Genomic DNA, 25,858 nt, shown 5'->3' with positions numbered 1-25,858 from the left:
AACAACTCATTCTGAAGAGCTAAGCTTTATGAAAAATCTAGACAATCTGTAAACTGTCCTTGTTTGTTTGTGTATTCATTATCGTTTTTTTCCTTCAGACTCTATGCAATACACCAAAATCCATAATCCTGAGATTTTACTGTCTTAGAAGTTTATGATTTAAGTAGTGCCATTGCTAAAATGATCATCTCCATTGTCACAGCCTCCCTTTCACATCTATTGACATTACTCTCCTTTCTAACATCTCATCTATCTGAAGATTAATTCAAATTGAGAGATTTCTGTTTTCAGCTTTTGATGTGTCCTCAGATTCTTCACCAAAATTAAGATACAGAAGTTTCAGGAGCTGGAAATCTTCTTTAAGTATGTGTATTAAATACTCCTTTTTCCAGTGCCTTAAGAAAGTAAAAGCAGCATAAATCAAACCCTCCTTTCTGAAAAGGGTGTTGCCCTTTAAAACAGTTCTTAGAAAGTTCTTCTCCATAAATTTGGTGGATCTTTAATCATTAGTCATCTTCTGATAGTTTTTCCTCTCTTTCATTTGTAGCAAATTCTCCGTTGTCTCAGCTTTGTCCTTCATTATTAATGCAAGACCATTAGTAACATGATCATTGTAGGGAAACTGTTAGCAGTTCTCTTTCAGCTTTTCAAAGGTGACTCCTCTGCTCCTATTCTGATGAGCAGTAGTACTGTTTGCTGTTACTTTGAGTTTCTCTGTGCTCTATTTCATCCTTATTTCAAAGTCCAAGTGGAAAGCCTTCCCCCTTTTTACCATCTTTTTCTATTTTCATGACATTAGGTGTTTCTCAGATTCACTACATCTTTATTCCCTGTGTTAATATTTCCATGTTTTAATATTATTTCCAGTTACTGTATCTATTTGTAACACCACTTCTGAACCTTCTCTGCTCCTTTTTTGTTACAGAAGACTTCTGCTGCATGGATCTTCTAGCAAATAGGTTTATATTCTGGCTTTAAACATTACAAAATATTGCAAAAGTACTTATGTATTTTCTGTATTTCAAATTTTCCTTTACTTACTTTTTTTTAATGTCATTCATTTTCTGTTCTATTTATTACATAAGGGGAATACTTTATGCTTTCCAAATATACCTTTTTTCTCCTCATTTCTCAAAACAGTCATAATTCCACACCGTGAAAAGAATATTTTTTCCTTTTTAAAATATGTCACATAAAAGCAACCAGGACGAGTTTTTGAAATTATAGATCATCAATTCCCTGCCTTTTCTAGTATTTTCTGTATTTCTAGTATTACAAAGACTGGATTCTCTGAGATCCTTCCAGTTGTGACCCACCTCTTTTTCAAAACAACTTTTCCCCCTTCCCCCATGTCTGCAGGCCTGTGCCTCTTCATTAATATATTCAAACTTAATCTCTTCCATCTGGCAGCCCATCCTTTGGGCTGCAGTCTGAGGATCTTTTGTGGATGTGTGTGCTGCTACTCTCCACTGTTCGTTTTTGCCACTAGTTGCTGTAGGTGAGCAAACTGCACCTTGCTCACGAACAGGGACTGGGTTTCACAGCCATGCAGCTGTTGTCACAGATGCTGAATGCACACAGGATGGATGGAGACTTACAGTTTAGGACAGCTTGTATTCATAAGTCCAAGAAGAAACCCTTCCCATGCTCTTCATTGCAGCTATGGCCATAGGAGTTAACAGAAAATCTTTTCAAAAGTTGTCTTTTAAATGTTCAAGCCATGGAGATGTGAAAAGGCAGGGAGAGCTTTGCTCTGCAAGCTGACTTGAAATTCCTCTTAATTGTTTTGCTGGCATAGCACCCGACAGCTTCTCCTCTGAGAGGATAATTGAGCTACCTGAAACACTTTAGTCTGTCTCAATAATCTCTGTCCCCATACACGTGGAAGGTGTGTTTGGTATGGCAGAATATTATGCAGAATTCTGGGCAGATCTGAGTTTTAGAGCACCCTGCATTTGAGAGACTTCAAAGCAGTTTACTCCGAATTTATCGAAGTCCATCTTGGCTACCCAAGGCAGCATAACACCAGTTTCCCTTTCCCTCCCATGCTGGCCAAGAAAAATGTATTTGAAGTAGAACATACACCTCAAGCTGTCAAGTGGGTACCAGTGATGACAGTGAAACAAAATTTGTAATCCTGCAGTATGTAGTACAATAGGGCTTGTTCCATTAAAACATGTATTTTCTTTGTCTGTATTAACTATATGAAATACTGCACATCTGAAATTTGGGATTAAGTTACAACACCATACCATTCCAAATAAATTTTTTCATTGTTAGTAGCCTTGTAGTATTACTATTTTCATGCCAGTTCTCATTATGATGAGAAAGGTTTATATTGGATTATACTGTAGTTTGAAAGGAAATCATCTCTGACAGTTAAACTCATAATGCGGAGTTCTTTGAGTCGTGTGTTTTAGCGTACATTTTAAATAGCTGTTCAGTTAAAGGAATATAGATATATTTCTGGTTTTTTAAAAGTCTTTAGAAGTAGCTCATAAATGATGCTATAAACTTTTAGTTCTTAAAAAAAATTCATTACGTTGTGCTTAATGTGCACTTCCTCATTCAAACAAGCCTGATTCAAAATGTCACTTGACTGGTATAAGAAATGGAGGAATGAGAAATTACATGTAATCTAGTTGGCTGTGGAAATAAGGATTATTAATAGTATGAATTATAAGGAAAAGTAAAGCTTATTGAAATATTGTACTTGTCACAGAAATAAATTACTAAAATTACTTGATTTAGTCAAGTCACTTTGGGGAAAAATGCATTGTAGCAGCAAGAGTTATGGGCGATTTGCAGACATGCTCTCTTCTAGGACTGACTTGTGCCTAGTACAGAATTAGAAAATATACTTCTGTTTAATTTCCAACCATCATTTAGAACTACCTAACAGCTACCTAAAGTCCTCAAAAATCTTAAAGCCTGAGTAATATCCACAGGATTAGAATATAAGTATTTCTAAAGTACTGTAATCTATGGGCTAGACAATTTAACACTGATTCAGTCCATAACGCTGGACTTCTAAAGCAGGTTAAATTCTTAATTTTAGGCTAGAACTGCTGCCCACAGTCTGCTCTCTACTAGTATTTTTAATCTAACCTAATAATACATACAGATGTAATAATACAACATCTAAGGAAAATCACACCATTTTTTCTGCCTGTTATTCAAGTGAAGCAACTCATTCAAAACTTCCTGTAAGCAGAGATCCATCATCTTTTGAAGTATCTGGTTTCTTTTTAACAACAGAATACGAAAAGTGTCTTGTCTTTTTGTTAATGATGTTGCTCAAAGAGTCAAAAATAAATCTTTGATCACTAGTTAAAGTCCAGAAACCTTTTCTTTAGGGTTGAGATACAAACTTCCAGTACCTGGAAGCAAGCAGTAACATTGTGGGATAGACTTCTGTAGAAAGCTGTAAGAAGCTTCAGTTCTATTTTTAAAAGTCATATAATTTGTGATTTGAAATTCTTCTTCTTTTTTCTCAAAAATTTTAATTCTGCACCATTATTAAGTATTTCAAGCTTCAATCCCTGGTGAGTTTGTAATGTTTTTTGGATCTGCAAAATAGACTTAATCCTATGACAATTTCATCACTTTCTTACTTAACACGTCATTAAAATGGTGGCTTTAAAATCTGGTTTACTTTAAATTGAGAATATACAGTAATCTTCAGGCTGATTAATCAAAGTAATGAATTGCCAGATTAAACACAGAACAAATTAAAAATGTAGTTTTTTAGTCTTTGAATATTTTTTAATTTCATTATGTTTTTTATTCTTACATAGGTCATTCTTATCAACATAAGAGTGTTTTTTTAATTGCTGCCAGTACACATTATTTCAGAGATCTCCTTTTTTTTAAGAGTTTCATTAATATTTTTACTTCTGTCTTATCATGACTTACTCTGAAATGGAATTAAAGTGGGTACGTTTCTTGCCTTTCAAAAAACCACTGAAGTTGCCTCTGCTCTGCTTGAAAATGAGTAAAAATGCCTGTTCTGCAAGGCAGAAATAAATGTAGGACCTTCACAGAGAACTCAAGAAGCATACAGTGAAAATTCCATTCAGATTGCAAAAAACACCACCATTGACTAAAAATTACTGTGTGCTGCTTCTAAAATTTGTTAGTGGCTAGAAGGTAGGATGCTAGATCCACTCCCTGTGGTGCCCTGCCCTCCAGAACTGATCCAGGTCTCATGACAGCAGTTAGTAAAGTTGGACAATAAATAATGAAAGCACTGAAAAATGTTTTTGTCTGTGTAAAGAAATGTAAAGAAATTTTCACTGTAAAGAATGAAAACGTCTGTCCTACATTAGAATATTTCTACTTTTCCTCTGGAAATGTCTACCAGAACATAGCTTGTCAAAATGAAGGAAATGTAGAAAACAGTGGCTGAAATAACAGCTAGAAAAATCCAGCAAAGACATAGACCATACTCATGAGTTGTAAACTCTCTTGTCTTTTTTTTGTCTTTTGATCACACACATCCAGGGCATTACAGATAGATTGAAAATGACTGGTTTAAAGCAGTGGCTCCCTAGTTAGGGTCTACAAGGTCTTGTCCTGCAGAATAATTTTAAGTTTGTAGTGTGTTCAGTTATGAGTTTGATGATAAGGATGCATCCACAAACATTTTGCATTCTTCCTAGTGATCCAAAAAGCTTTTAAAATGTTGGCTTAGAATGCAGCTGTGCCCAAATAACTTATAAAAAACATATGGGAGGTTTGTGTTGAAAAGGTTGAGTTGTCTGGAAGTAGAGCTGGTCAGTTCTTTAGAACAAAAGTTGAATACCAGATGGTTATATATGTGCACATTTTGGCTTTAATATAGATTAACAATGGCTTATATAATTCTACAGGAGTTTAATATTCTTTTGAATGTAAAAAGGCAATGTAACACTAAGATGGCCATGGTTGTTAATGGCTTGTATTAGCTGGGAGCTATAAAATCATCCTAGTACTCTGTTAGTGCTGGAATAATAATTTACCAAGACAATTACCACATGGTGGAACTTTTTTGCTGCTCTAATTCAGTGTTATTAATAATGAATAAAATTGCAATTTTCTCAGGTTGCTAGGGGCAGTGGGGAATTATTTCAATGAATATTTCAGCACATTAGTTTAATCATAGTTCCACAAAATTCAAGTGGGCAATATTTTATACTTTTAAGTTCAGTCTGCTAAGGGACCATAGTCATTAAATTGCAAACTATTTGCACTGAGGTCCATTCTATGATTTACAAGCCTTGTTAAAAACACTGTAAAATAAAGCAAGCTGTGCCATTAATACTTGTAATTTGATGCTGCATTTGTTAATGGGTTCAGCGTGATTAATGTTTTTAGCAGCGGGCAGAACATTTTGAGGCAGGCAGTGCTGGGGTTTATAATACATAAATGCATGTAAAGAAACGCTAGAATATTGTAAGTTTTAGTAAAACATGTTTTTACAAGATTGTATTCCACAAATGGGAAAGCAGCAGTGAAATTATACTATAATGTATGTAAACACAGTTCAAGCTGTGGTAGGTGCTGATGTGTGTGTTCTTTATTTTCCAGCCAACTGCATGACTTCTGGCGCTTGGATTACTGGGAAGATGATTTGCGCCGACGGAGGAGATTTGTTCGCAATGCTTTTGGGTCTACTCATGCTGATGCTCTCCTAAAAGCTGCTGTGGAATATGGTCAGTATTAACTCAGCTTAAAAATATAGCTCATGATGCTTTCTTGATGTCCATGAATGCCTGAGAATCATGTTCCTTCTTTCTCAAGGACAGTGTTGAGAATTCCTAGGACAGCATATTCTTAGAAAATGAATTCTTTCAATTCTTACACTTTAATGAACCAGAAGACTTGAGTTTGTGAGCTGTTAAATTCCCTGATCCCCAAGGGATTCACATTGTACTTCTCTAGCATTCCCAGACGCTAATTTTGAGACACTGGTAAAGCAACTAAACTTGTCTCTCTGGAGTGACTGAATTAAATAGCTCATCCAACAAATGTGTCATAATAGTTCCATGGGAGACATTTTGTGAATGAGGAATTAAAAAATATCAGAAATTTTATTCTAGCTTGCAAAGTTCAGCCAAAAGTTGGTTTTTTTGTAAATCATGAACTGCATTAAAACTTGTTAACAATAGTAATTTTTAAGGTTTACTTGTGATTTCAGTAGTGAACTGGATACAGAGAAGCTTCAGTTTTAGAAACTGAAGAATTAGATAATATTTGGTTTTCATGGAGATGTAGCTGGAGTATAAAAGAGGAATGAGGTCATGCTTACAAATTCCTCTACAACATGTTAAAGTGTTAAAGTTTCATATGTTTGTGACTTCTGTACAGCAGACTGAATCTGAATACTCAAAAATCTAAAGCAAATTCATTTCTCTGGTCTAAGCTGGGATACCTCTCTAGCACAGCAATGACAGAAGTTTTTTAAAGAATATTATTATAGTTTTCTGGGTTTATTTTGGGTTTTTTTGGGTATTTTGTTGGGTTTTTTTTGGTTTTGTGCTGAAAAGAAAATATTATGATACTAATACTAATACTTCTTTAGCATTTAGGAGTAAAAAATTTAAGTAATCATTCACAAAGCAAGTTGAACCTTTCATCTGATGTTTAGCCAAAGGCTAAGGGTGCCAAAAGTTCTGAATATGACAGATATAAAGCTAACTCTGTATGACCTACACTTTTCACCAACTTTGTGGTTGTTGAGGCAAATAGCTGGGATCCAAACAAGGTTAGACATATGAATTAATCTCTGTGTGTGCAGTTATACTACCAAGTGTAACTTAATCCTTACTTAAAGGTGAAGGCTATCACGTGCAGGACTTCAAGTCATAAACTTTCCTTAAGCTGGGTTAAAGAGGACATTTCCCCCATTTGTATATGGTACTTCATATTTGACAAAGGGTTATTTTCTCCATGATCTTCCAAAACATCAGGATAGAGATTTTATGAGAGTCAGGTACAAAACTGTGCTAATTGCTGTGTTGCTTTTGAAAGGCAAATAATCACTAAAACCGTGGACTTTGTATGTATATAACACCTGTTAGTGCATTCACCATACAGGAAAATTAGAACTCAGATTTGTACACAGATGGTGCTCATCAAACTTAGTGGTTACATAAAAATTAACTGTAGACTGAATTTTTCAGAATTTAAAAAACAATTATAGCTTTTCATATACGTATTAAAATCAACATGAAATTTTAAACTAGTATGCATTTAAGTATTCATGATTTCTATCTAGATGTATTTACTTTTCAGAGGATTAAGCCTTTGGATTTTAATACTGAAACTTCTAGCTGACCTTTCTCTGTAAGAAAACATCCTTAACACTGATGTTATTTTTATGCCTCTTGGTGTTCCTAATGAGTTGAATAATTTATGAGGTTGTCATGTGAAAAGGATTTGGTGCAGTTTGATGTACTTCTAGCCTCTGGTGTTGGAATGTGATTAATAAAGAACTAGAGGCAGATTTATTTTTTTTTTCCATAGGGCTTAACTTTCATTGTAGTTGGTTTTTTTTATTTGCTTTGTTTTGGTAATTTTGTTTGGAACAGTTTGATGATAAAATGCCCCTAGCGTCCAAAACTGAACATGACATTACACTACAGAAAGAATTTAAAGCATTGAAAACAAAATCAGTTCTTTTATACATCAAATGCATAGTTTTCCAATAACAGATTTTATTTCCTGACCTCAGATACTTCATTTGTGAGATATAAAGTATTCATCAAAGCAAAATTTGTTGGGCTTTTGTTTCAATTTTTCATCTTGACTGATACCTCCAGTACAAGTAAAGCTGCTTTGAGCATCAGTAAAATAGTGGAAACATCTTACAAGTTTTAGTTATCTACACTGACTGTCCGTTATCATTTAGGATTCTGTGCATAAATATTGCAGTGGAGGAATGTTTAGTCAAAGCCTAAGTCAGCAAGCTCCTCAGTGTCTGCGATCAAAGGCATCAACTTAAATAGGTCTGATCAGGCATTGCAGAAGAGGGCAGCCAGTTCCAGCCTCGCAAAATTCGCAGAGCAAAGATGACAAAATTAATCAGTCATTTCTTTGGCAGTAAATAATAAGATATGCTGAGGATTGCAGATGAGAGAATTATCAGATTCCTTGGAGATGTGCCTGCTTAACACCTGATTTATGTGAACTTGGGCAGCCATCAAGGTATGACCTTGATAGATAAAAAAGTGCTTTACAGGTCTAGTATTAAATCATATTTGATGTTGGATGTATGGATACTGTAATTATATTATATTTGCAGTCATTAAGGAAGCAGTCTTTGAAATGTAAACTATGTCTATGATCTATATGTTTGTTTTAGAGCAGTAAAACAAATGTTAAATTCTACCTTGAAGGCCTGAAAAGAGAAGTGTTAATTTTAGGTGATAGTGACTTCTTCCTGTAGGAAATATTCAATGTTGTTCTACTGGGAAATAATATTTTCTCAAAAAAATTTTGCCACAATGAAGTTTCTATTTAACTACAGTCTGTTAATTAACTCTTCTATGCATGTTTGGATTTCCATTTTTTCATAAAATATCATATGCAAACATGTATGTATGAGTGTGTGCATATGTATACATATGAATATATGTTCAAAATACCTGACAAGTAAAAAGCATTGCAATGAGAAATTGTAACATATTTCTATGCCTATATAAAACTGTGTGAAAAATTATAGCATATTACTATAATTATATACTTAGCTGTCCCTTGAGACTGTTCATATCTCAGTCATAGCAGCATTTACAGGAGATTGACCAGAGAATTTTTCCTTTTGGATTAGTCTCCTCCATTACTGAGATTTTAATATTAGGCATTTGATTTGTTTGTAATCTGTTAAAATTACTTTCATACCCAGATTTAAAATGCAAGCATAATTAGTTCAGCGTTGTGTCTGCTGTGCCCTTGTGTTTTAGTGAAATTCTTATCTGAATCAAAGTATAGATTCATTTCTCTCTTTTGTGTAGCTGAAAGCATGCTACTTCCTGCAGTATCAAAGTGCAAGCTATAATGGAATTTTAATTACTTGGAACTTTTATTAGAGTTTTAATTTTATAATGTCAATAACTTAAACAATTCTTATTCTAAGTTTATATGGAATTTCAATGTAAATAAAGAAATTGTAACTGAAAAGAAAGAAAAAAAAAATATTATATACACTACTTTTCTTCTCCAAATTTTACTACGATGGATATGTGAAATATGCAGATATGACCCAATTCACAGGGATTCTGTACATGTGGTGAAGGAACTGTCTCTTCTAGTTAATCACCTTAACAGTTTACAGTCATTGGAGATTAGCATAGAGGAGACACTGCTGTACCACCCTGCCAATGAGACAGAATACTGGTCCACAAAGGTCAGCATAAGAGTAGAACAGTTCCCTTATTAAGATTTGGGTCTTCAGCCTTTAAAGGTAGTGGTCCACAAATAATTTGTACATAGAGGGAGTACAAGAAAGGCTACATTTTCTAGTATACACTGAAGTAAATGAGCATGAACTCAGAGCCTAAGCATACATGTTATAAGCTGGTCAAATATATCTAGGGTATGTGCTCAAGATTATTTAGCCTGTTAAGCTGATTAGCACGATATATACTAAATGCTTAGAATGAAAAACAAAACAAAACAGAAAAAAGGCCTTCACATTGTAATGCATTCAGGTTTTGAAACAAAGCCAGAGATCTGTGTAATACAGCCACATATGGCTTTTGAACTTGCATATGTGTTTGGATATCTAGTTAGCAACCTTACTTCAAGGGCAGTTGTAGCTGAAGCAGAGTGTAGCTCCTTCTGAGATTTGTCATTAGTGCTCTAAGTTTCACCTAATACTATGTTTGCTCATCACTAGAAATACATTCTTATCACAAAAACACAATTAAAAAAGCATCAGGTTTTGGAAATCTGGAATTTTGAAATCTGAAATCTATTTTCATGACAGCAGATGAATTTTGATGGACCTTCAAAGTATGGCAGGAAGGATTCCTTCAGGCTGGTGAGGGACCAGATTATTTAGAAAGCAAAAGGTACCTTAGAAGAAAGGCTGTGTATGTTCCTGCTATGAAACTGAGGGTCTGAAGTCCATGGGAACTCAAACAAGGGACTGTCTTCAGAATGGGGCATCTGGATGTCCCAGAGACCCTAAAGGAAAATTCAGTTCTTTCAGGGTCCTCAAGGTTAGAGAAATACCCCAAGAGGAAATTTCAGAAACTCTTAGCTCTAGAGTAACCCCACAGTGCTGAGAAGTCCAAAGCAGTTTGTTTCCACAGCTCCTGAGTTCCATCTCATGGGCTGCTGGGCTCCCAGCCTTCTGCAGGCAGCGTTAGAACAAGGTAGAGGGAGGAGTGTCTGGAGAAACTGGCAAGAAGCTATGCTCCAAATGTTTTTTTCAGAAAGCTAAGACAGTGTTTTAGAAACTTACCTGACATTCTCAAGTAATAAGACATATGAAGAAATCAGAATGTCCCATGAACTCAAGATGCTCAATTTCATCATCTCTGTTCAGAAGCTTTGTTGTAAAATGAAGTGCCCTCTAGGAAGTCTGAATGTGCACCTAAAAGCTAGCCTTCATTTCCATCCTTCATTTCAAGTTCTGCACTTCAATATATTAGATTGTTAATACTAATGGCATTGCTAAAAATGTAAAGGTGTCTTTTGTTGGTGAAAATACTACCATTTTTGCAGCAAATTCAAGACTGTATGTCAAAGTTACTGCCTAAATCATATATATCTAAAAGAGTTAATTTACTTTTTCTCAGCTTCATAAGGTTCTCAGATTTCATTTTACTTTATCTTTTAATTTTTCTGTACATATTGAAAGTCTTGTGTATTTCCAGAGCAGTTTCAACAACACAGGTTTCAGAACCAACCATAATAAAACCTGTGTTTTTTCAGTAACTGGTTCAAAACTGAAAGCAAGTTGAAGTCAACTGATAGTGAATTATTACTTATCAGAGTTTTGCTAGCTGGCCAAATGAATGCATAAAACCCAATTAGTTTCTTAGGTGTATCAGTAATGAGAGAATTACATATGTACCATGTAAGAGATTAACGATCAAATTATGCTTTCAGTTTTGTCTATGAAATATTGCTTTCTTATAGTGTATCTGTATGAACAGCTTTGTAGTCAGGGTTGAGTTTTACAGATCCTTTTGTTGAGTTTTCTAACATTTTCTTTTACTTTTAAACTGGTCTAGATATCTGTTGGCTGCCAGTAACAGGATAAAAGGCAACTGGAACAAACTATTTTTTTTACTGTCATGGTGCTCAAACAATGGACAGGTTGTCCTGAGGAGTTGTGGTCCCCAGCCTCGGAAATATTGAAAACCAAAAAGTATTTATACACGACTATGTGGCTCCCTTGAGTCTTCCCTCCTCAAGAAAAACAAATATCTACAGAATATTTGGATCAATTTAGTAGTAAAAGTAAATATAAAAGTTTATCTTTGTCTTTCTTGTATTGAGGAGACCAGAACTAGATGCAGAAATTCAGGTGTGACATCACCAAGGCTAAGCAGAGAAGAAGGATTACCTTCCCCAACCTACTGGCAATATTTTGCCTATTGCAGCCTAGGATAACGCTTCCCACTGCTGCCAGGGCACATTGCCAGCTCATGTTCAACCTGGTGTCCCTCAGTACCCCCAGCTCCATTTTTTCACAGCTGCTTTCCAGCTGTGTGACTCCCAGCAGGTACCGGAGCCTGGGCTTGTTTCCTCCCTGATGCAGGAGTTAGCACTTCTTGTTAAACTTGATGAGGTTCCTGCCATCCCGCTTCACCAGCCCCCTGAGGCCCCCCAGTCACTCCTCCCAGTTTCTTGTTATGTGCAAACTTGCTGAGGGAACTCTCTGCCTCATCATTAATGAAGATGTGAACAGGTATAAAATGCTTCTAATATCACTTTGATCATGGTCAGTATAATATTTAGTATGACTGAAATTGAGTTTGTTGTGACTGTATAAGCCAAGACAGTATTTTTAATTGTCTTTTTTTTTTTTCCCCCTCAGCTAATACACTATCCTAAAAATTGGTCACACACGCCCTAGAATTTCATAAAATATGTTGTTCTGGGGAAATACAGGGTGACCCTTATCTAAGATAATTTCCCAAACTGATATTCATTTAAGTAATGCCTCAAATAAGAATACATAAGAGCAACTGAAAGAAACCTTGTTTCCTCACCCCATTCATGTAGACAATTTTAGTCTGTAAGGAAAGACAAGATGACCATTAATTGTCAGTTGACAAAAAATTGAGCGGTTTTAAGAAACAAAATCGATTTTGTGGGCAGTAAAACACACATACTTGAAGTTCAGTGGTAAGCATTTTAAGAATATGCATACAGTCATTAAATTAATCCATAGCAATTCTTACATGTGCCAAGTCCTCTACTCTTTAGCCTAAACAAGATCATGCTGCCATGTGAACCAAGCATGTAAAATTTCTGCTTCAGTAGAAGCACCTAAAATAATACTTCTCCTGTTACAAAACTTCCTTTCAGTACATGAACTAACTTCCACATTGATTGTAAAATCTCCGGTGTACTCTGAATGAGTTTATATCTAAACTGTGCGCCTGAAGGAGTCACAAAAATCTTGTTTTTAAGCACAGCAATTTAAGATTTTCATCTATAGCCTTATAATTGTAGCCCAACAGTGCCATCCACTGCTTCACCAAATAAACTTCCAAATATATCATCCTCACAGGATTTTAGGGAAAATATTACATGATATTTTTGTTCTCTTAATATTTTATATGGTCATTACAAGATACATTTTTGTCTAAAGAAAGTCTAGGAAAAAGCTCACATTGGATACTAATTGAAGGATCAGCAAAGCAAAATCTTAATAATGAGAATAATTAAATCTAAAATACTAGATTTTACTTGGTCTTATTTATAACATTTCCCATCTCATTCCCCTCAGTCATAAATATGTTCTCATTAAATATATGCCATAAATATATCTACCATTATGGTGATCCTTTTTCTTAAAACCCACTGTAATGTAATGAAAGGCACCTTCAATATGTAAATGGTAATGGAATTTGCTAAGGTAGAGTACTGAGCACTGCTGTGTTGAATTGTACTGAGCACTCAGTTCCTGAGCTTCTGCTCTCTGACTAGGTCATGGAAATTAGTTGCAATTGCATCCTATCAGTGCTTTGCAGTCTCTAAATATCTTCTGCCTGTCGTATGTTATTTCTAGCACAGGAATTTTTATGGCAGCTTTATAATAAGTTTTAAGTACAGATTCATTAAACAGTCATTTTTTTGTAATTATTTGCTCAACTTCTGAATGTTAGAAGCTGTCTCTTGACCTTAATTCAAGTTTTTCAAAGACCTAAATAGGGAATGAAAACTTTTCCCTCTAAACCTCTGTGCTGGGTTTCAAATGCCTTTCCTCTGAGATTTTTAGGTTATCTAGCATGACCTGGGTTTTAGCTGCTGTTAGAGGTCTGAGCTAATAGATTTTACTGCTGGCTTTTTACCAGCAGTTAACATAACTAGGTAATTATGTTATATTTCTTCATCTGAAAGTATATGACCCCAGAATGTTCTTGAAGTCATGAAATTGGCCTGCAAAACCATTCCTAAGTTCTAAAAATCGCAACCATTGTCATTCTTAGAATTCTAGCACCAGTTTTCTCCCTTCCACAGTTAAATTTTAATGTAGAAAGAATACACAATATCTCTCTGTTCTGCCAAATGAAAGTAAATTATTTACCAAACGTAGTAAATTGCTATGATGAGAAATGTTTTCAAACTCGTGTGAACATTGTATTTGTTCTATTTATTCATTTCTATATCTATTTGACAAAGAAAGTTCCTGACCCATGAATATTCAGTGAATCTCACAGAAACATTTCAGAAGAACATTCTGTCAGTGAAAGTCTAATAATAGTCCTTCAGAGACCTTCAAAGCTGGGTGAATGTAGGTTTGGGGACTCAGGTTTTAACATGTGCTTTTCTAATTTCCTATTTTCTATGCTTTAAAACTCTGAATTGAGGAGTAATAGCACTTCAAAAATCTCCTTTGACAATAATTAAAAGCACAAAATACTCCTTTTCTAAATTTCTTCCACTCTTAATGTGTTCACTGCAGGATTCCATTCTCCTCTTTGTAAGTGGGAATGTAAATCATTTGTGTTTTCTGCATTGCTTCAGCAGTGCTACAACCTTTGCATAAGGATAATTGGATCTGTATATCTGTAAAGACTGTAGATCTAAAAATACTTTATTGTCCCAACCTTTCTGATGGTCATAGTGAGAGATATGACATGCTTGTAGGCAATGGGCTCAGGTTTTTGTGAGCATCTGGGCTACTTGCAAGGGTTGAATCAACAGAAGAGTGTAGGAATCTGTTCAGTATAGGTGATTCCTTGTCTTTCCCAAAGAAAAGGAAACTGGTATGTTTATGTTCTGAAAATAAAGGAATTTATTTTCAGAGACAGTATATATTTTAAGCTGCCTAACTACTTTATCATCTTTTTACATTGTACTACTTAACATTTATCACATAAAATCTATTTCTATTATATTACATGAAAATTCTTGTAGACATTTTATCTATAGAGTAAGATTTGTACACAAGAAATGAGGATTTAGGTATATATGTAATGTCTATTCCATATCCTTAGACAGAAGTAGTAGAGTGTATTCTTCAATACCACTTACTTTGTGTGTTTTATTGTTTTATATAATACACACAAAAAGTGTGTATGCTTATATATAATATACACAGAAAGAAATACACACAAAAAGTACCAGTGTAATGAAATAAACTGGATTTTCTTGTGAGTTTCCATGTGGTACAAGTTACAGGCAGGGATGAGGATGTACTCTGTGAAAGAAAACCAAATACATTTTATGGAAAATTCTTAAATACAGTACTAACCAGCATGATAAGGAAAATCCCTTGTTAAGAACTCTGTCAGCCAGCATATTATGCATATTTCCAGTTGTTTAAATTTCTTTTTTATATCACGTGCATTACATAATGGAATCACTTTTTTCTTATCCTTATGCCTATAGATGTGCCTATAGAGTACCTCTCCTGGTGTGTTTGCATAACACCCTGAACACCATCTACAACAGATATACTTCCACAGCTGAAAGAACTATGCATAATACTCAAAAAGTCTTTTATTGGTATTCGTCTTTTGCCAAATAGCACAAATCATTCAATCCTGTGCCCTTAAAAAGCTGATCACATTGTCTAAATAGCATCTCAGCTCTCATTTAAATGGAATATGATGTTGCTAGTGCTTGCAAATTTAACATCAGCATAGAAGTTTTGTAAGTATCCCAGCAATGTTTGTGCCCTCTTGTAATATTTGTGAAGCAGAATGAAAGATATCCCAGTCCCCACATGGCAGCTTAATAGAAAGTGAAATAAAGTACTGCTCTCCTTTTTTCTTTACTGCTGACTGCTGCTAAAATTTCTGTGGGTTAACTCTTCTTAATACTCACTCAGGCCTTCTACGTGGGACAGTGATTACTGTTCACCCATTTCAGTTATCTCATTGAGCTGTTTTAATGATAGACCCTCAGAATCTGCTTTATCTCTCATATCTTGTGTGCCACTTCTCTTTCACTCTTCATCCCCTGGTCTGCATGAAACAAAGAGGTTCTATAACTTCAGCTATTTTTGTTTTTAAAAAAATTAAAAAAGAAGTAATAGTTAAAAAATAATAAAAAACAACAACAAACAAACACAAAAAGTATAGAGTAAAATTCTGTTCCAAATCAAGAAAATATCAAAGCTTTGATTTTAATTTGATAAATAATTGCTATCTGGATAGATAACTTGGATAGATAACTGCAATTGCTATGTAATTGCTAGCTTGAAGGAGTTTATGTATTTACAGCAGCCTGGCCCAAACAGAAGGTCTGTCTGCTTCTACTAGAGTATAGTCCCTTAGCAGCTCTAAGATTTAAACACAAATATCCCAGTGTTAGAGCCACAATGAAGCCTCACAAATGTGCATATCCTGTGGGTGCTGCCCTTTGTCTGGTGTTGCTGTAGGCATTGATCTATGCTGAAATAGAAGCAATTCTTCCCACCAGTTGCTTTAGCTGCTGAGTGAAAGTATGTAAACCAGTTCTGAAGATGAGGGAGTCTACATAAGGAAAAAATTGCATTTGGACAGATAAAAACCATAGTGCAGCACACTGAAGCGGTGGGAATCTAGAAAGTAAATCTAGATGTTCTAATGACATTTTTATATTGACAGATTTATTATTTGTATATAACTTTGACAGTCCTTTAAAGAAACATTATGTTATGTGACATTATTTCATGTTTAGGAGATTTTTGTCTGTGTAAAGACTGCATAAGATGGTTTTTCTGTATGCCTCAGAAGAGAAGAGTTTCACTTGAAAAGATTACCATTCCAGAAAGATAAAATAATTTCAGATATGTTGGCAAATGGGTCTCTCAAAGCACTGATCATGAGCTGTTGATGCTTTCTTCTGTAAATAAGTAGTCTTGATAGAAATTGAAATGGTTGCATAACTGCTGGAATTATGATAGCTACTATAAAAAATTTTAAACTTACTTCCTACACATTACTTACCTACGTTAGAGAATAAATTTTTTTTAGCTTTCCTATTGCGTCTCTGTACAGTGGCTGTTTCCAAAGAACCAATCTTTTTTGGATCTGAGAGCAAAACCTTAAGTGATGAGGGGCAAAATTGCCTTCTAGCAAAGACATAATCACTCTTAGCCACAGAAAGGGGGAATTAAAAACTTGCAGATGTGTAGTATGCATTTTTTTTAAAAAAAAATATTTAGCCTTGACCAGTTTGGAGACTCTAACTTTTAAATATTAGCTAAGAGTTAGAAATGTTGGGATAGAATACCCTGGTTAGGGTTGTAAAATCGCATTTCATAGAATAATAGAGTGATTGGAGTAGAAAGGGATCTCAAAGATAATGTAGTTCCAAACCCCTGTCATAGAAGGGTTGCCACTTTCTTTTCATGGAATTACATGAAATGCCATGCCATTTCTTCCGTGTCTCTGCATTATCAAGTGTTTGTATTTCCAAAAAGCATTTCATTTCTTTCCAAGGCTTTATCACTGTTAGCCTTTTCAATCAGATTTTTCTTTCTTTTTTTTTTTTTTTTTTTTTTTTTTTTTTTTTTTTTTTTTTGTGAACAGGAAACAAAATTAAGGGCAGCATATGTGGGTGCATTTCCTTAGTATGGATTGGGCCAGTTTCGAAGTCTGACAACATTGATCCTGGCTTTTGGGTCTGCAAGCAGATAGTCAGAACATGTTTTTTCCTAGGGAATATGCACTTAGGAACTAATCTAAAACTTTCCAGACATAATCCAGGCCTCATGATTAAGATGAGACATAGGCACATTTTTCACTTTTATGTCATCTTAAAAAGATTTTATCAGATGCTATGTCAAAAGCATAGAATGCCTCATTTAGGGAATGTATTTCATTGTTTCATTATCATGTCATACATATTGAAATTCAATCACCTTTTATTTCTTGCCTTATTAATTAAATCTTTCTATTGGAATAGTTTGGTTACCCTCTTCAGTGGCCTGTCTTAAAGAACCTTTGCTTACATGTGAATACCTTGAATTAAGAATAAATGAAATTCCTTTTTGCTGTCAAAACCAAATTGTGAAAACACATTGCATGGCTTTGAAAATCAGTACACTCTATTAGCAGACCTGTCAATATAAAAAGTGCATTCCATTTCCACCTCTTGCTCTAATAACCTTTTCTATGTTACTCAGAGGCAGTTCACATAATCAGAGTATATTGTCAGCTTACTGGAGTTGGGGAAGCATGAAATGAAAATCGCGTTAATATTGATCCAATTCTCTTACTTGCAAGTGTCCTTGATGTCCTTTCCACTGAGCAATAACTGTTGGCGTGATGCAGATATTTTCCTCTCAGCTATTACTGTACTTTTTTAAAATGGCTAGAAACACACCTAGGAAAATTTTATCGCTCTTAATTATTTTTCTTGTATATCGTCTTTGCTTGTTGAAATTATCGAGAGAAGAATTTGGTTTCTTTCTGCCACTTATCAAACTACAGTATATGCCAAAATGCTGCCCTTCAAACTATCAGGGATTTTTAAAGGTTGTCAGTCATGAAATATGAATCCATTCCTCTGTGTACAAGTTACAGTGGCAAACGACATCTTAATCCAAATATAAACATTTGACTGTTAGTTCCCATTAGAGGCACTTCCTCCGGTTCCAGTCAGAATGGGGACTGCCTTTCAGGATCCTGAAATGCGTTGGAACATTTGCTGGACTGGGAATATCTGACTCTGTCACCCACTGGCTGTTTACGGTCGGTGCTGAATCAGTGCAGGATCCCTCTCATACGCTCAGAAATCCTGAAATCTCAAATACATACATGACAGTCTTGACAACTTCTAAAAATAAATTTCATGGCCTCTCTGAATCTCAGATTTCCTATCTGGGAACCAAAGGAAAAAAGAGTACCCAACATGGTACTTTAACCTTTATTTTTATGAGGGACCCTTTTTATTAATATAAAACATTTTGACTACAAGTATTTATTTTTTTTAAAGCACTCAGCCTCATCTGAGAAACATGTTTATTTTGGCCCTGCCTGTATTCTCGGTCTTCATTGCACAGTCTGTCAGTCTCGTTTTACAGTGCAAAACATATGAGAATATGAAAAGTGAAAACATATAAAGCAGTTAAGTATTTATTTACAGATATGAAGATGATCATTAGATCAGACATTAAGTATAAAAATTAGAGAAAAGTCGATTGAATGTCTATGATTACATTTTCAGGTATTTATCCATTATAGAAAACAAAAATGTTATTTGGTTTTACTTTTAGTGGAAGAAATTTCCAATACAAATATATGCAATTTTTAATTTCTATGCAATTTTCATAGTTGTTTTTTTTTTTCCTCATTTCTTCAAAGATCCCTAATAATGAAAACGTGATTTAGATTTCTCTGTTTTTTATTAAATCTATTAAAACCAGCCTTTCTTTATCAACAGTCACTTCTCTGATTCTCTGGGGAAACTAAATTATACGCCAGTCAAAGCTGCTCGTTCCAGAAAAACATTGCAATTTAAATAACAACCTCAGCAGGCACAGGTGGGGACAGCTTATTGCAGTTGGCTGTGACGTGCCAGCGTTGGGCTGCTAGGCAAAGCCAAAAATTCAGTCTCTTGTGCAGACCCAGGGATAGCTGGTACATGTTTCCCATGGAGTGAGGGCAGCCCGAGGAAGGCTGGCTCCATAGTCCTGCAGGAAGATACTGAGATAGAGTGGTCACCATGTCGATGATTTAATCTCAGTGGGTTTTGTAGAGGTCGGTTTCCAGACTCCCAGGCAGCTGCTCTCCGTAACTGTGACCGCTGCGAGGGTACCGGGGCCTAATCAAGTTACTGAAGATTAGCAATGAAAGCTTTATGTATGTTAGAATACATAAAGCAGGAAGACAGATTATCTAGCAAATCTCTTTTTCTAAGTATTTTCAAGTATTATTAGTGTTGAATGAACAAAAAATGTAGATATTGGTGGTACATTTTAATTTTGCCCATAAATAAGATTGGTTCTTCCTGTAAAACTTAAGTTTGTGGAATAAAGAAAAAATATCTCTCACAAGAAAATGCTTTGTTCTTCCAAACTCTGTTGATAAATTATATCTCACCTGTGATACAATTTCATGGTTCACATCATGAACTGTCAGGTAGCCTCCCGTGAGGAGCTAATTCTGAATATCTTTCTTTAATAAAATAGTGGGAACTACCTTATGTGATGAAAATTCAGCAAGAAAATCAGTGTTCTGCAGAGCAGTACATAAGATATGTAAGGAGTAAGAAGCAAGTTTACCTTTAAAACTTTCTGAGGAGAGCTAAGCTTCACAAAAACTCCACTTTAGCCACTATAAAAGAGAGCTTTTAATTAAATGCAGCATTTTACTGTAAAGAGAACAGACTTTACGTATGTCAAATGCTCCTTTAGAAGCCACATAAAACTGTAAAAGACAGTATATGAAAAAGGTTTCTTATAGAAAAGAAGAACACCATCCCATGAAGCAGATTTCCAGATGTTTGGAAACATTAGAATTTCCTGTCAGAATATTTAGGTAACATTAAAATGAGGTTAACTTTCCATTCTGCCATCTCTCTTCAAAGATCAAAGAGCACTCACTACATAAATTGCCTTATCGGTAATTCGTTGAAGTAAACTATGGAAACAACTTTATAAGAAGCAGTAGTCTCCTTTTGTTGGCTACAGTATTACCAAGCAAACTTTTCTTAAAAATAACCATATCTTTAACCTCATTTTTTACTAAATACAGAAAGAAAAAAATATAAAACACTGTATTCAGATATATAGTAAATGAATAGAAGAGAGACCTAGAAACTCCCTTGCTGTATTCACATTACTAAATAACAGTAATTAGTTTGATTTTTACTGAAATAAGTACATAAACGTTAATTAAATCAATAATATTTATCATTTTATTTTATCAATAATTAAATCAATAATATGTGTTTGTGCTGCTAATTTTAAAATTTTATTTATGGACAGTTTTTGTGGATCTGGATGCTTACAGTGTCTTTGAAATGTAGATTGCATCCCTAGAATCTGTTGTGACCTATAGAACCCAGTAGGGAATTAATTGATTTAGTTGAAAATAGAGACTCAAAAATTCAGATAACATAGTAAAAACACCCACCCCACCCACCTGTTTCATGAAGTATATTAAATACTTCTATTGGCTGTATCTGAAAATTGACATGAGATTCTCCTGCTCTAATTAGGGAAGTTATTGGGTTTTGAGGGGTTGTGGTAATGGTTTTTGTGGCTCTTTTGGGGTTTTGTTTGTTTGTTTGGGATTTTGTTTTGTTTTTTGTTTGTTTTTTTGTTTGTCTGTTTGGGGTTTTTTTGACTGCTTAATAGTTTCTGTTTAAGGAAAATTAATGCTACTAGAAGAGAGATTAGTACATTATTGGCAGTACTGAACAAGTTTACTGTGCAGTTCATACAGTCTTTCAGACATATAAAATACACACCTTCCCATGGATATTGAGGTTTTGTAGAGGACTGTTGGTGGGTTTCTTTGATTTATTTTAAAGGAGTTTCAGTTTAAAGGGTTTTCAGTTTTCGTGAAATTACTGTAGAAAGACAGTTTGTAACATGCACATTTACCAAAATAATCTAACAGATGTAATGAAAGAAGGATTTTTTTAACAGCTTATCTAGTCCTGTGCCTTTTGAAATATGTTTAAGACAGAGCCTTTAAGTTTCAAGAGAGCAAGTCACCAAATTCAGCTGGACTTCAGTGCAATCTGAGTGATTTACTGCCTTCAAAATCTGCAAAAGCTAGTTTTAAGAAATACTTAGCTGCTTGCTTCAAGGCTCCTTTCCAAATCCCAGTCTATCCCTTAAGTCTATTCCTTAAAATATCCCTTAAGAAGGAACTTGATAAGGACAAGAACTGATAGCATCTGCCAGTTCTAGTTCTGTGCCCTCCAGTGTCACAACATTGCTTTCTTGAAATGACATCTAGTTTTGTTTTATTTTTTTCTTGTTTTAATGGATTTGAAACCTATTCTAATTAGACTTAATACAATTTCATTTTGTGTCTTTAAAACAGAGGCTCTTTGTGTGCTAAAAATTTTGAAATGTAATGTCTGGCCATAGATTTAATTTAATAGTAATTTTGTTGAAGCTTTGAAAACAAAATTGAGTTTTGATTTTTTTTCCAACACCCTGAGATATCAAATATTCATTTATTCATTTCTCCTTTTTATATCACTGTTAACAATAATAGACATAGGTTTATGTCATATAATTTCTTATTCAGTTTGTTGTCTGGTTTTAAAGTTTTTCTTTCTCTTATTTAGAGAGTTTCTCTTGTTTTAAAACCCTTTTGAAGTCGTCTTGAAATATAAAAATAGAACATCTGTGACAGATCTGTTTTGAACATATTTCACATTTCAGGATCCAAGGAGATCTGGTGGTCTGTGGTATTAGCTTGTTAATTTCTTGATGAATGGGTAGAAAGGCCACGAAGTGCACTCAGTACAGCACGTCTTCCGAAGATAGATGATCTCAAATAAATTCTATTCCCAATCAGTTTTTGATTTGTTAGGTGTTAAACCATTTCTTTGTAAGGACAGTGTTTACAAGCCTTGTAATGAGACAGCCCTGTGAGACCTTACTCTTCTTGCTGTAATTTTGATAAATGGAACTCTAATTCATAAAGGATATAGTGATTGAAGGGCAACTCCAGGTCCTGTACACTTTCATTTAGATAGATGTTTGGTACAGTACAGCAAAACTAAGGTGCACTCAACAGAGTGATAAATTTTAACAACAGCCAAACCAGAGGGTTTTTTTTTTTTCCATCAGGACAAAGAATGACTATTTATTATACTTCATAGGCATAAATGTATTTTTAATATTATAAACTGGAATGGATTTTATATATATTTGTCTTGTTGCTAAGCTCCAAATTTGCCAAACTAATTTAATGCCTTATACTCTGCCATGTTTCTTACACCTGTGTCTGGCAATATTTCTGTAATCTGGTACACTCATCACAAGGGATTTCAAATGCCCTAAATTTCAAGTTCTTTGGATGTAGTTTAAATGTTAGTAATAATTTGGAGTTTGGGACTTTCTTTCTGGTAAGTTTAAGAATATATTTTCATGCATAAATAATTGTATAGAATTGTCATTAATTAGTTACTGCAGAAATGATTGACTCTTACTCCAGATTAGTACTTTTTAATTAGTTAATTTGAAGATTATCACATTTTATAAAACTCAGAAATTTACATAAAACTGATTAGAGCTACCAAAAAGGAAGAGAACGGTGTTTTGAAGCTTTCTTCCTTCACCATGTTAGTTCATCTCAGGCCTGCTCTCCTCTGGTGTCACATGTTTCACAACAGGAGTTATTATTTGTCTCAAATGATGCTCAGCTCCCTTGCTGTAAACAGAAGTGTACTAAGATCCTGAACTACTGATTTAATATGCAAAACAATTCTGATGTAATGAAACTGAAAATCTGTTACAGCACGTTACATTTTGAGGTTTCTTCCTAATTCCTACCATTCTTGTTTCTTTTTGTGAATAAGAAAGAAAAAAATTACAAACCAACCAACCAACAAAAAAAAAATCCAACACTTGTGCTAATATTGAAAACTTTTCCAACAATCAGTTAAATGAACCAGTCTTAAATTGGGCAAATGATTTTAGTTAGTTGAATTAAGTAAAAACCTGTGCAAGTGAAGCAATGATCACAGCCTAGTAACTGAACACAGCAAAACACAGCATATTAAAATACAGCAGCACTGTCTTAATTGCTATCAGAATGGTCCTAACAGCAAACAAGTCCCTAATTTTGAGCTTGGTAAAAAAAATGGGGTTTTGCTTACTTGTTTCTCTTCACCTTTTTAGAGTTTCAGAACGTAGTTTCAGAAATAGCAATTGAGATAATAGCAGTAGTATCCAAAAGGGTAATGTTAGGCCATGTAAAGCATGAGTTATCTCAGCCTGTAATGAAGTGGCATGTTAGCAGTGATCTTCAAACAGAGTAAACACACCCACAGAAAGATATGCCTCCAGCATTTTTATTTATGTGTTGTGACTCTCCTGTGCACAAACTAATTAAAATACTCTACCTAATTATAAGAGTAGGAGGTAAAATCATAACATCTTCCCAGCTGCTTGTAATAACAAAACTGCCTGATACATCAATTCCATTCCATGTATCTATCTTCACTAACCTGTCTGCTTACTATATTCCTCTTAGCTGTCCTGTATTAATAGGGGGCCATGAGCCTTACTGGATTTTACCACAGTATTTTACATCTGCCATAATAGTTTTTATCCTGTTTAAGTTCAGGCACTGTGGAAGACAAACAAAATCCACATGTGTATAGTTTTGCCTATTTTCACACTCATTCTGTAGCTTAGTAGGAAGCAAATTTCCAAATTATCCTACAAAAAAGAGATAGTTTAGGGGGTTTATTTCTAGACAGAAGTGGAGATGCCCAAGTCTTGTATGGTCCAAGGTGAAGATGCAAGGTTTTCTGTTTAAGAAAAAAAATATAAATCTTTCTTGCCTGAGGCTACATTCAGTCCTTAGTACTGGAAATAAAACTTATTACCTCTTCCCAGCTAGAAAAGAAATACTATTAGGAGGTCACAACAGTAACATGAAAGGTACTTATAAAACCTAATTATGATTCTGTCATTTGACCACACTTGGATTTATTTTTTACATCATAAGAATAAAATCAGGCAAGTTTCAGTAAGATATTCCCAAAATGCATTAAGTTAAATTTCCTGCCATAAGGAACTATCAGGTTGAATAGAAAAATCCAACTGTAGTCAAGAAAAATGAGAATTATCCATGAAAACCTTTAGGTAACTGGCACATGTCCACGTACTGCCATCATTATTGTGTTGCTTAAAAACACACACACAGATGTGCACTGAAGTTCCCTCACCATGCTTGTCTTTTTTTTCAGTCTTTTCTGAATATCTGCATAGCCTACCTGGTTGTTATCATGTATCAGAGATAAACCACCTCCTACTTCATCATCCTATCCCTCCTACCTGAAAAGATAAAAATCCTGAGAGATTTTGATTCCTGAAAGCAGCTTCTATATTTAGAGTAGGTGGCTTGTGCTCTCAGGTCAGTCAGAGTCAGGGCACCAGGAACCCAAAAGAAATTCCTGCTGAATTTGTTGCAGGTGGAAAACTAATGGAACAACATTGAACACAAAGTAAATAGCAATTATTAAAACCAGGAGAGTCTTTGTGGAAAAGTTTGTATTTTGTTCAGGACAGAGAACAGAATAGTGCTGCATATTTTGTAAACCTTGGTAAAGTTTTAAAAAATGGTCCTTTTTTTTGATAAAAAGTATTTATACTGTAATGTTTTTACTACTTGGCTGTCATTGTTTTAACTTTAAAATGTTATTCAGGTAAATTCACAACATTTATAATTTTTTTTTAGGCACTGAAGAGGATGTAGTGAAGTCAAAGAAAACTTTCCGAAGTCAAGCTGTGGTGAATCAGAATGCAGAAACAGAGCTTATGCTGGAGGGAGATGATGATGCTGTTAGCCTGCTCCAAGAAAAAGAGATTGATAACCTTGCAGGTAATTATACTTTTCATTAGAACTAAGATTATTGTCAAAAGGCTCTTTTAAGCTTGTTAGTTCTTAACCTTTGCAGTTAGTATCTTGATATTGACAGCTCAGCATACAATCGCAGAATTAACAGATGCTTTGTATTTCAGATTTTATTGTTTCCTCTCTACTTCCGTGAGGTAGGGGCAGTGATTACAAAGTATTTGCCTATTGCACAGAGATGTGACTATTGCCTATTGAGCAGAGATGTGAGAAATAGAAACACCTCAAGTGCTTTTATTAGTGAGGGTGACTTGTTGAAAAATATGAATGCAAGACTTCTCTTTTCTTTTTCATTTTTTTTTTCTGTGTTAAAATGTAAATGCAGACTCATTCCACAAGTCAGGGTTTTGTGAGTCAGAGTGTGCTTGTGCCTGATCCCAAGTGCCACGCAGCTTGTGCAGAGACACCTGCCCTCCTGCTGGCGCCTAGTTCTCTCAGTGATGGAGTTAAGGGGGATCTGCAGTATCTCAACCCATCTGTGACCGTGAGAGAAAAAGTTGCCTGTTGCAAGCAAGGACTAAGAGAGAAAATGAAGCTGTAACCAAGCTATGAACTTTGGGAGTTAGCATATGAGCTGGGAGTGAACCCTCTGTAAATATGCACGAGAGAGCCCTTCTGGTCCTTTCCTGTTTGAAGGAATGCAGTGA

The 25,858-nt window shown here is 34.8% G+C and overlaps 1 protein-coding gene across 9 annotated transcripts in view; it reads left to right on the top strand.

Annotated features, from left to right (window-relative positions):
* The window catches only part of NBEA (neurobeachin), a 457,700-nt gene that overhangs the window by 269,227 nt on the left and 162,615 nt on the right, over nt 1-25,858 (top strand). For all 9 annotated transcript variants that reach the window (XM_033515238.1, XM_019006696.2, XM_015628205.3 and 6 more), the window contains 2 exons: nt 5,569-5,693; nt 25,035-25,178. In XM_033515238.1, the coding sequence (XP_033371129.1) occupies nt 5,569-5,693; nt 25,035-25,178 (269 nt within the window). The remainder of the gene's footprint in view (nt 1-5,568; nt 5,694-25,034; nt 25,179-25,858) is intronic.

The sequence above is a fragment of the Parus major genome, chromosome 1 (genome assembly GCF_001522545.3).
Source record: "Parus major isolate Abel chromosome 1, Parus_major1.1, whole genome shotgun sequence".
In the NCBI taxonomy this organism is placed as follows: domain Eukaryota; kingdom Metazoa; phylum Chordata; class Aves; order Passeriformes; family Paridae; genus Parus; species Parus major.
Note: the sequence above shows the minus strand (reverse complement) of the source record. Positions and strands in the feature narration are given on the sequence as shown.